We start from the raw sequence: 12,855 nt of genomic DNA on the forward strand, positions 1-12,855 counted from the left end.
TAAGCAGCTCTTTATTTTTCATTTTTTTTATAGTGCTCTCCCCTCCTGTCAATTAGTGATCTCTCCTTCCCCCCGTCCAGGGCCGGCGCTACCATAAGGTGGCCCAGGCGGCCGCCTTAGGGCGCACCGGCCGTGGGGGCGCAAAATCAGGCTGACCGGAAGGAGGGAAGTGCACTGCGCTCCCCTCCAACCGACGACCTGTTGTAGCGTGGCCGAGCGCCCGGTTCTGCGGGCGCGCGAGGGAGCACTCTCCCATGTGTGCTTCCTCTTCAGCTCCCTCGCGCGCCGCATACTGATACCGGAGCCGGAAGATGACGTCATCTTCCGGCGCCGGCATCCCTACGCGGTGCGCGAGGGAGCTGAAGAGGAAGCACACATGGGAGAGTGCTCCCTCGCGCCCGCCCGGGAGCCAGCCAGCCAGCCAGGTAGGGAGGGAGGGAGGGAGCCAGCCAGCCAGCCAGCCAGCAAGGGAAAAAGCCAGCCAGCCAGCCAGCCAGGGAGGGAGCCAGCCAGCCAGCCAAGGAGCCCAGCAGCACCACTGGACCCCAGGGAATCCCTTCAGCACTCCAAAAAGGTAAGGAGGCTGTGGGATTAAATAAAAAAAAAAAAAACATGTGTTAGTGTGAGTGTTAGTGTGTGTGTCAGTGAGTGACAGTGTGTGTGTCTGCTAGTGAGTGTCAGTGTGTGTGTCTGCTAGTGAGTGTCAGTGTGTGTGTCTGCTAGTGAGTGTCAGTGTGTGTGTCTGCTAGTGAGTGTCAGTGTGTGTGTTTGCTAGTGTCAGTGAGTGTGTCTGCTAGTGTCAGTGAGTGTGTCTGCTAGTGTCAGTGTGTGTGTTTGCTAGTGTCAGTGTGTGTGTGTTTGCTAGTGAGTGTCAGTGAGTGTGTCTGCTAGTGAGTGTCAGTGAGTGTGTCTGCTAGTGAGTGTCAGTGTGTTACTGTGTGTCTCTTACTGAGTGTGTTTGTGTGTGTATTAGTGAGTCTGTTTGATGTCTGTTAGTGAGTGTTTGTCAGTGAGAGTGTATGTTTTGTAAGTGAGTGTGTATGTATGTCTGTCGCTGAGTGTGTCTGTCAGTAAATGTGTGTGTCTGTTAGCTGGTGTGTATGCATCTGTTCGTGAGAGTGTGTGTGTGTCTTCAGCACTTACCTTTCTCTAGCGCCGGACTCCCTTGGCGCTGGGGATCCCTCCGCCTCTCAGCTCCGAATGCTCTTGCCGCGCATGCATTCAAACCGCCCATAGGAAAGCATTACTCAATGCTTTCCTATGGACGTTCAGTGTTTTCGAATAGCGGAAGCTCCTCTAGCGGCTGTCAGTGAGACATCCACTAGAGGCTGGATTAACCCTCGGTGAAACATAGCAGTTTCTCTGAAACTGCTATGTTTTCAGCTGCAGGGTTAAAACTAGAGGGACCTGACACCCAGACCACTTCATTGAGCTGATGTGATCTGGGTGTCTGTAGTGGTCCTTTAATTGTGTGTGCATCTGCATGCACTGGCGTAAATACCGCGGTCGCAGGGGTCACAGCCCTGCAACCCCTGCTACCAGGTGCCCGCCGCCATGTGTTGGAGGGGGCGAGGATATGAATGACATCATATCCCTGCTCCCTGTGTACCACACAGCGCGGCTGGCACCCTGTGATGGGGCTGGGCTGCAGGACAGGACTCCAAGGAGCCAGACAGCATGCATCCAGGGGACAAGATTGAACTAGTATGTAATTGTGTATGTCTCTGTATGTGTGTATGTCTCTGTATGTATGTATGTAGGTCTCTGTATGCCTGTATGTCTTTGTATGTATGTTTCTGTATGCATGTATGTGTCTGTATGTTTCTGGATGCCTGTATGTCTCTGTATATACAAATGTATGTGTCCGTATGCCTGTATGTCTCTGTATGTACAAATGTATGTGTCTGTATGCCTGTATGTCTTTGTACGTATGTGTCTGTATGCCTCTATGTCTCTGTATACCTGTATATATGTATGTGTCTGTATGTCTCTGTATGCGTGTATGTCTTTGTATGCCTGTATGTATGTATGTGTCTGTATGCCTGGATGTCTCTGTATGTATGTTTCTGTATGTCTGTCTATGTATGTATGTATGTGTCTGTATGACGGTATGCCTCTGTATGTATGTCTATATGCCTGCATGTATGTCTCTGTCTGTGTCTGTATGTCTCTGTATGATTATTTCTGTGTTTGTATGAACCTTATTTTAAACGAGGGTGGGGGGCACCAAAATGCATCTTCGCCTGTGTAACTAAAAATCCTAGCACCGGTCCTGCCCCCGTCCCTCAGTGTTCTCCCCTCCTGTCCCTTAGTGCTCTCTCCTCCCCTCCTGTCCCTTAGGGCTCTCCCTTGGCCCCCTGTCCTTCTCCAGTCCCCCCTTGGTGGTCCTCTCACCCCCCCTTTCTCCCCTTAGTGGTCTTCTCACTCCCCCCTTTCCCCCTTAGTGGTCCTCTTACTCCCCTCTCCCCCTCTCTTAGTGGTCCTCCCGCTCCCCCACCCCCTTAGTGGTCCTCCCTCTCCCCCTACTTCCTTAGTGGTCCTCCCTCTACCCCCACCCCCTTAGTGTTCCTCCCTCTCCCCCCTCTCCCTAACCCCTTAGTGGTCCTCTCTCTCCCCACCCCTTGGTGGTCCTTCACCCCTTTTCCACCCCCCTTATTGGTCCTCCCTTCCCCCCTTAGTGGTCCTTCCGGTCCTCCCACCCCTCTTAGTGGTCCTTCCCCTCTTAGTGAGCACTTCCTGTCAGTCCGCCGGCGGCCGAGTACAGGAAACAGAGATCCCCAGCCACGCTACATTTAGTGACTGGCAGGAGGGAGCACTGTGCGCTTTCCTCCTGCCAGTCACTTAAATCTGCCGCCCCCCAGGCCATTGCGCCCTAGGCGACTGCCAAAGTCGCCTATAGTAGGCGCCGGCCCTGACCTGGTACTATAGCTGATTTTCCAGATGAGCTATTTTATCTATAACTTGCATTTCAATTCCAGTTCGGAGAATAACCCTATAGACGTGACTGTTGGCAAAAAAAAATCAAAAATCAAAAAGGAAAAACTAAAACAAAAAAGGTGTTCGTGGTGTGTGTCCCGAGCTCCTCTTGGAAAACGAGAAAAAGCGACTTTATCTCCGGCAACTCTGCCAACAATACCACCGATGGGCAGCATAACGCCCAGGGGGAACACAGTTCCAAGTCTCTAACGAGCAGATTAGCCGCGGGAGCCCGGAGAGACACCGTTGCGGCCTACTACACCGGTCCGAGAGAGAGGCGGACGATCTCTCTGTGCACTGGTAATTCGAACATGCAATCCCCCTCCCTGCCTCCCCCCCCCCCCACTGGACCGGCGGGGGTTATCCCGGTCTTTACCCAACAACTCGACTACCCAAATCAAGTGACAAGACACAAGCATCCTGACCTAACCCAGGGCCCACCCGAGCAACTCAAAATGGCGACGGAAGCAAGGCCTGAAGACACGACACAGGAGTGGAGTACCCCAGCCCTGCGCTCTGTGGACCGCATGCTACAGCGGCTGCATGAGCACTTTAACCAGCTATGGGCCAACCTGGAGAACGTCCTGGGGTCTGGCCAGCTACAGCCCCGAGACCAAAAGCAAGGCGGCGGAAAAAGGAGAGGGCAGAGGACCCACTCGGGCCTTAAACGCATTGGCAAGCCTGCACTTCATGATACTAGCCCACCCGGGCCGGGAGCCACTAAGGGCGTGACCCGGAGACATCGCCCACACGGACGGAGAGACGGCCACCACAGACGGCGGCAGATCATCAGATCCCCCCGTCACTCCTACTGCGGGAAAGACACGGCCCACAGAAGAGTTCAGGTCAGTGGTTTAAGGATGTCGGCCTTCACCCCAGCCTGGGGCTGGAGGGAGGACTTACCTCATCTCCGCCGAATAGCCGCCTCTGCAACCCATGCTGCCACAAATGCAGCAGGCCGTGCACGGGACCCGGAGCGGGAACGCAAACCGCAAGAGAGTTTCTACCGGACCACCGACGGAACCCGAGCACACAACTCACATACACAGCGGGACAAACAAGCAGCCAGACGAAATCCACAGCTTGATCTGCTACAGAGACGCACCCAGAAGAAATCAGGATCCTCCAGGGACGGAATGGCTCTGCCGAGCCGAGGTATCGGCTGACAGTGCCATGTGCCCTCGAGTGAGGTGCCCATGTCCCCCTCAGGACTTACAGCCGTACCCAGCTTGCCGGCACCAAAAGAGGCAATATTAATATACACATGTCGAAGTTAATTTTATGTTAGATCGAATTTTAGCAGATTGCATTTACTCATCAGTGACCTAACCAGAGCTAATTTAATGATTAATCTATATTATGTTTTAACTAGCTCACATATCTCAGAACCTCGTACAGTGTCATTAATAGACCAGATATGTTCTAACTAAACTTGCTAACCTGTTACATACCGACAACCTAACCCTAATATGATGATAATGTTGTTGTCCTAGCTTGAATAATAACTGTTAACCCACTCAACGTATTATTAACCCTGTAAGTACCTAGGAATGTCATGTGAATGCCTAAAAAGAAACAAACTTGTTGTTGAACCCAAAACTATATTGATAATAGATTGTTAACTTTACCATTACTTATTTTACTTAAAAATGTAGTTATTGCTCGGAGTACTTATGCCACACTCGAGCATGTTAAAGCGCGACTAAACCTAGGGCCTGAGGCTACAGCGACGACATAAAATACACTCACTAACCTCACGCTATTGTTGATAAACGACTGAAGAATCCCTTATGACCAACCAGCATGTACCCAGCTTGATTTAGTTACTCTCACTATATGTAAACGTGTGTAAAATAAGTTCTCTGTTTTGCGTTTTCTAAATATAGCCAGTATAAATGTCAATTTATGCAAGCTAAGCAGCTGTACACTTAAATATAAAAATGTGCTGAAGAAGCGAAATGAAGCCAGCGATAACTCATGATGTTCAATACCTTATGTGATATGTTTCATTGTGTTTTATGCCTGTTCTTGCACTCGTTATTGTGACGTGCGGGATGACTTGTTCACTTACGCACAATAAAAATAAAGAATTAAAAAAAAAAAGGTGTTCGTATTCCTCGTGCAAGGCTGGAGTTAATAATTAGCCAAGTTTAATTGGTATTAAATGACCAACAGCTGGGGGAAATACAGCAGGGTTTTTAATTAAAGTGGGAATTCAAAATAAATTCAATGTGAATTACACAATTTCAAAGCACAATAGTCCAAAAGGTGAGTCTTTTATAAAGATGTACCACTGTATAAAGATGTATGTTTACCTTATGTTACTGTTACTTTGTGGCATGTCCTAGTTTCAAAATGTAACATTCCCTTTCTTAATACAGCCTATCCATATTTAGCCTGTCTGTATAGTATCCCATACTGGATTTGTCAATGTCATTGAGCTAATATGTCTGAACCCAAGCCCTGTTCAGATCAATGCTTGTTTCCATTGGTTTGTACAATGTTTGGCAAGCATGAAACATTATTTAATTATCCCATGGTACCGGAGCGAAGCTTTGTAATAAGCCGCATAGTACAGGTCAATACATGTAAATATAGTGCAATGTCTTGTTTTAACTTGTGTACAGATCTGCCACTAAAGGGTGCTCCTATGACTTACAAGATATGAGTGTGGGCTATTTAACTTACAATAAAATATACTATGGTACTCTCTTCCTTTACCCTCATGGGTGGTTTCAGAATAATAAATATAGCAGCTGGGTCCAGACCCCATGTTTACTTCGTAAATGGTGATCACGTTATTAATCAATGCAACACAATATATGACACTATATTTGGTATCTTCATTCACAGCTCTGAGGAACAAGATCTCTTTGCCCTCACGCTCAGTTGCATCAGGAACCTCATCATTTTACCATCCACAACCAGTTTATGCCGCTGCTCCCATATAGTACTAGAAAAAGTGCAATAAGTACTTTAAAATTCAGGTTTATGATCATTTTTTTTTTTACATTTTGATTTTTCAATTTTTGGAATCATGTGATTTTGTAAGTTAGCTGCCAGATGTCATAACCCGTCTCCTGTTTTGTCGTTTCACAGGGAGAGCAATCAATAAGTCGGAGGAATTCGTCCGGCAGAGGGAAGGTAGGAGAAGACGCTTCCAATCCATTACAAGTCCCCCATCATTCTCGTAAAGAAAAAGCTTTCTTACTATTCCGAGAAACTAAAAAGTGACATTAGTGATTAAAGCCAATCACACTGGCGCAAGTCTCATAAATCATAAGAACGGTATCTGTAGAATTCTGTCCTAAACTTTCTACTGGATTAGTCTATGAGTTTATGAGGGAAATCTACCATGGGACTTATATTCATTTCGTTTTAAAAACAGTCCTTGAATTTTGCTGTCATTGACACTTTTTATTTTAGTTTTTATATCACTGTTTTGGAATATTTAATTGTGAGGACAGTTTTGTAGGAACACTATACCCCACAACAAATTAATCTCATTGAAGTTGTTACTGGGTCTGGAATCCTCGGATTCCCTTCTGATGTTAAACTGTGTTTGAATGATTTAACTCGGCAGTTGTGATGCCCGCCTGTTCTGCCTCCTCTCTTTTACTTGTATATACTATAACTGTTTGTATTGTTATACACGACATGCCTGTAACAGTTTCAGCCCAAGTCAATTTCTCCTTATCAGAGGAGGTAGTGTGGACAGACAGGGTTAAAAAACAAAAGGAAAGAGGACGCAAAGGGACCCCAGCCACCAAAATACATTAATTGAAATAAAGTTGTTTTGAGGGGGAAGTGTTCATTTAACCTGTTCATTTGCTATTCTGGGTCTGTCCACTTTATGAACTAAACACCAGATCATAGTAAATGAAAAATTCTGCATTTCAGTTATAATCACAGCATGACTATTTTAACCAAACTATTGCAAACGTTTCCAATAGTAACATATTAGGTAAATACTGTCTTTCACCTATTGCATATTCAGAGAAACTAAAAAGTGATACTAATGCTGCCTATTGATTTTGGCTGAACTCGATGTATCAAACCAGATGTAATAATTTATAGAAATTTCAGTTTTAAGAATTCCAAAACTGTACCAAATGCGATTTTTAAATACCGATACACTGAATATGGGAGCCATTGACTGGAAAACCATATTAAAGGAGACTCAGAACATTATTTACCCCATAACCTTCTATGTACAGGAGTATTGCAGCATCAAATATACTTTTTATGCACTGGTACGCATAAAGCAATTGTTGTCCTTTAAATGCATGATTATGTATGGCTCCCTTTTTTTTTTTATCAATTTCCGATATTCTCTCTTCTATTATTGTCTATTTTCTTTCTGTCTGTCTGTCTATCTATCTAAATTTAAAATTTTAATAGACTACGGTATTGTAATAGACTGAACATTTTTTTGATACAAATACATAGAAAGTCATATTCAGATCATTTTGTAATTTTATGATGATAGTATGGTGGATTATAAAGTTATGCATGGAGTGTTATATTGTATTTTTACCCAGTCTACATTTGCATGCACTTCTATGTCCACGAGTGCAAGTGTGTTAAAGATTAAATAAGCATTTAATATTTTTATCTTCACGCTAATTGTTCATGCTTTATTTCTTTCTATATTGATTGTTGTTGATACAGTCAATATAATAATTTGTTACATTAACAGAAGGCAGTGTATATGATAACTCCCGTCCCATTCTGAATATGATGAGACTTGACATGTGTAGCTTTGTCATTCCATTAGATCATGACTTTATGGACTTTTATAAATCTGGGACTATGCATACAGAATATTCCTGCATTTACTTCATGCGTGCAATGCATATTTAGGTGCCTTTATCATTCCTAATTTCTTTTTTTTTTTTTCATTGATATTAATTTTCAAAAGTAGCTATTAAAGTGGAATGTCTTTTGATCTACAATCCCTTGTCTACTGTTGGACCACCGCTTCCAGAAAGTTTGATCTCAAAGTTAGGCAGAGCTCATCTCCAACCTGTCAAATTTTTGCAATATATGGCCTTGATTAAGGACTTGGTATTGTTTATGTTGATTGAGCCAAATGTTTTAAAGTTAGGACATTGGGTGTTTGGAATAAAAGGGCTTGTTGAGCCATTAAACCAATCCCGCTAAATAGGCTTATGAACATAAAAGTAAATCTTAATTAGTCTTTGCGTGTATATAGAAATATTATGTTTGGACCTTTTCAACAATGACTTCATGTCAAATCTATTCAATGAAAAAAAGAAATATGAGTGTGTAGTTACCTAGCACCAGAGCAAAGCACATTATGGGATTATTAAAAAGGGACAAAAGTGACCCCATGGTTAAATGCAACGTACCTCTTTCTGTAGGTGGCTAAGCTTTATCTGATAAATAAGAGTACTATAGATGCATGGTTTTAGAATACTGCATGCCTCTACCGGACCGGTCCCACCTGCACTGGAGCAGAGAGTGCTTTTAAAAAAATTGCTTGTAGACCAATGTGGGAAAAGGATGTAGGTTGTCACTGATCTACCAACACTTAGCACAGATCTCTTTGGTGGCACTAAGATTTCAGCACAGACTTGCCCTTTGTAACAGGAGGTCCATTAACAGATCCATAGATAGCTTATCTCATGATGGATCTCTTTCCGAGCATGTACAGACATCTAATCTATGTGCAATCTTGTTGTGAAGCAGAGATGTGTGCCTCTACGCAAAATCTATTACGCTGCATACAGGCGATAGGACAATGATCCATTTTTACACCTTTTGTCACTCTTCCCCAGAAATGTTCACGTTTGTTTTGATTAGTATCAATCTTTAGATTTTTTTTTTTGTTTTGTATGTAAGTTTGAAATGATTAAAACACACTTTTACATGACTCATTTTTAAGTCATTGTTCTTAGCTCATGGAAAACTATCATTATTCAACACACATCATTCTTAATTAATATTGTGATTTAGAATATAATTTAAGAATTAAACAATAGTACAAACCTAATGTAGAAAATTTGAGCATAGCAAACTCTCGGACTCAGACAGTTGTTCTGTCTGAATAGAAATGCAATGCTTTTAAGCAGATGTGTGACTTTGTATTTATAAACTTTGCATTAAACATTGGGAACAAAACATCACAGTGTAAAGAATCTCTAAACATCCCTCAAGATCTATTCAAACACAGAAGCTCCAAAAATCATTTTTCTTTCTAATACTCTAAATTCTCTAACTCAGACTTCAAACACAGACAGTTTGTTTGAAATGTTGCAAAAACAGTGTAGGAAAAAAAATAAATGTGTAAGATTTACTAAGATAAACTCAATTTAACCACCAAAACAACTTTCAAGTGGTTTAGGAGTATATTTAATGCCCAATAGCCTCACTTCATTCCCCTCAGCTCCATCCCATGGTAAATATACACACCCATTTCAAGTGATTTGACACCTACTTGAGTGTGCTCAGAAACAACCAAAACAGTAATCTCTACATCTGCATTGCAGACATCAAACGCTCCTGTCCTTGGATGCAATTTATTGTCTGAGAGTGTCAACTCTAATCCAAAGAATTTCATCCAAATAGGGATGAAATTGATCTATCCAATGCAGAAACGCAACATCTGCTTTTGAGATATATGGGGGACCCAATTAAGTGTCAAACTGTTTAGTTGGACTACTCTCTATAGTAGAGTGTCATTGGCCTCTTGGTTCCATAACCACTGCAATAAGCTTGGGCAATGTCCGAGGGCTCTAGCCAGAGAGAAGGCAGCTAGAGGTCCTGTCTTGATGCCATGTTTGTGACCTCTCTGCTAGGGTCAGCTATGGTATTACATTTTGAATGATGGCCACCTCGCGTACGCGGCAGCCATCTTTCATTCTGGAGAGTTCCTTGACCCGACAGCACCCTGGACAAGACCAGCATTGCTCCTGTGAGCTTTGGTGTTTAGAACACCAGAGCTCCAGAGAGAAGATACAATAGATCACCAGGGAAGTCTCAATGTGTATCTCCCACAGGACCTCCAGGGATAAGGATTCTCCCCTCCCTGTCCAAGGTAAGAAACAGAGAGGGGGGAATAACGTTATTCGGTTGTTAGTTTATAAAAATTATTTCCCCTCAGCTCCTGTCTCCAAACTACAGTTCCTAACCCACTACAGCCCCTATTCACACACTACAGCACCTATCCCACATTTGAGCCATGGTCTCCCGACTCTAGCCCTAATCCCCCACTACAGCCCCTATACCCACATTAGAGCCCCTGTCTACCCCACTACAGCTCCTCATACTCCACTACAGCTCCTATCGCCCATTAGAGTCCCTCACTTCCCTCTACAGCCTCTAACCTGCAACTACATCACCTATTCCCCAACTACAGCACCTACCCATCACCTTACATCCCTTAACCACCTATTACAGCCCCTATCCTACATTACAGCCCCTAACAACCCAACACGCACACTACAGTTTCTATCCCCCAATTTCAACACCTATTCTCCATTACAGTCCAAATTCCCCCTCTTCAGCCCCACCCTACGCTCCACATTACAGCCCCACCCTACCCTCCACATTACAACCCTTTCTGTAGCACATGTATTAATGTATGTGGGCAGTGCTTATATGGGTGTAGCTTTCAAGCTGGCGGTCACAAGAGGGCCCCATAAGTTCTAAGTCTGCCTCTGGATGCCAGTCCTAGGTGAATTTCCTCAACAATGCCAATACACTTATCATGGCAGCTCTCAGTTAAAAACTTGTCTATTATAGACTTGTAGTGAAAATGAGTCATTATGCCTGTCTTTAAAAGACCATAGAAATGAATGATTTAAAAGTGTATCCAGCGGGATGTTTGCTTTTAATGATCGGAATAGAAATCTCTTGCTTTGTAGAACTCATTTACTCCACTCGAAAGGCTATGCATTGTGTTTATTCTTCAAAGCATGAGCGTCCTACGACAAAAAGTTTTAATAATTGTTAACGTGAGCTCAGTAGGATATCCGTCCAATGTATTTACATTGCAAATAAAAGGTTTGTTGTCTGTTTTATTGCTCCTAGCTAACATGTTAATGTGCTTAGAACTTATAGCAGTGTTACTATTTGGAAGCAAAAGGATTAGTCACCTAACCAGACCTCCTGTAATAAAATATTGAATGCAATCTTTGCTTTGAAGTACCCTTTTAATAATATTTTAACTTGTGGTAAAAAATTATTTCAAGCAGAAATTTGACATTATTAAAATAACGCTTACTTGATTTCTATTTCATTAAGGAAGTTTCTAATTTAACTGCAAATAAATGACCTCAGCTGCCTGTAAATAAAAATTAGTGTGCCTACTTAAGAAATAAGATCTTGAGGGAACAGGTATTTTATGTAAAATCTAACTATTTTTTTGTGTTTTATGTTTTTAATGATAACAAATCCCAAAGTAGAAAAGTGGTATTGGGGTGTGATAGCTCTCAAAATATCAAAATAACATATTGTGATCATTAAAATAAGATTTTCCCACTATTTAGCTTGCTATCGCTTGATAAAGAACAAAAATTAGCAGTATTTCAAGAAGTATATGAGGTACATAGCACACTATTTTTTTGTGTTTTATGTTTTTAATGATAACAAATCCCAAAGTAGAAAAGTGGTATTGGGGTGTGATAGCTCTCAAAATATCAAAATAACATATTGTGATCATTAAAATAAGATTTTCCCACTATTTAGCTTGCTATCGCTTGATAAAGAACAAAAATTAGCAGTATTTCAAGAAGTATATGAGGTACATAGCACACTGTTCATATAAGTTAACGAATGTTTGTTATTAAAAAAAAAAATTCTTAGTGATAGTTCAATAAAAACCCCAGCCTCCACCCTCCCCCCCCAAAAAATTATGAAAAAAAAAAAAAAAAAAAAAAAAATATATATATATATATATATATATATATATGTGTGTGTGTGTGTACGTTAAGGGTTATGTGTTAATACATAAATAAACCTCCAGATGACAATACTGCTAAATAAATACTAAAAATGATGAAAATGATATGCCTTTGCATGTTGCATTTCTCTGCATCTTGCATTACTTCTCTTAATATTCTCTGCTTTTTTAGTATTTAATGTGTATATTGTAATTTCCTTTCAGTTAAGAAAATATCTGTGTCCAATGTATGTATATTTTTTCTGTACCCTACAAAACGATCAATAAACTGCTAAAACAAGATGTGTTCTAAAAATTTTTTCCTTCTGTTTTTCTTTGTATTACCATCAGCCTTACCTGGCATTAAGTGTAAAGGAGATGAAAATAACCTTTACAGGGCTGGAGAATTGTGTTATGGAGTGGCTTGTCACTATTAGGATTTCAATGTGTTTTCTGTGCCATGTTAAAGGGTTACTGTAACCCTTATTCAACAAATATTTATTTTACGTTAAAATGCACTTTTGGGCTTTACGATTAGGTCCACCCAGTCTAATCCTGCAATAAAAGGTTTAAAAGCTTACCTGACATCCAGCGCCAAGCGAAGCTCCCAGCACTGACCTCTCTCCTCCGTCTGACATCACCAGGGGCCTCTGCACAGGCCTCTTATAGACAGCAGCATGCTGTAGTGGCTAAGGTGCCAGAAGTCCACTGACACACAGTTAAAAGTCAACTGTTTTTTAATGGTTTGACATTTACCTGGGACCAACCCATGTTTCAAATTTGTTCAACTTTGGATGGATTGCTTGGCTGAAAAGTGCTAGCTGACTCTCTTAGCCAATGAATGATGTCCAAAAATGACAGGAAATAGTATCACTAATGTGGGAGGGTTAAATCTGCTTTGGCAATCTCTGATAATAGATAGTTGGCCATCCAGGGACTCAGCAAATGGTTTGACTCTTAAAAGGGAGACAACA

The 12,855-nt window shown here is 42.1% G+C and overlaps 1 protein-coding gene across 1 annotated transcript in view; it reads left to right on the top strand.

Moving 5' to 3' along the window:
• Nucleotides 1–12,855, top strand: part of LNP1 (leukemia NUP98 fusion partner 1) — a 73,273-nt gene that overhangs the window by 35,807 nt on the left and 24,611 nt on the right. Inside the window, exon 3 of the mRNA XM_063448978.1 lies at nt 6,076–6,120. Coding sequence (XP_063305048.1) covers nt 6,076–6,120 — 45 coding nt within the window. The remainder of the gene's footprint in view (nt 1–6,075; nt 6,121–12,855) is intronic.

Source organism: Pelobates fuscus, chromosome 1 (genome assembly GCF_036172605.1).
Source record: "Pelobates fuscus isolate aPelFus1 chromosome 1, aPelFus1.pri, whole genome shotgun sequence".
NCBI lineage: Eukaryota > Metazoa > Chordata > Amphibia > Anura > Pelobatidae > Pelobates > Pelobates fuscus.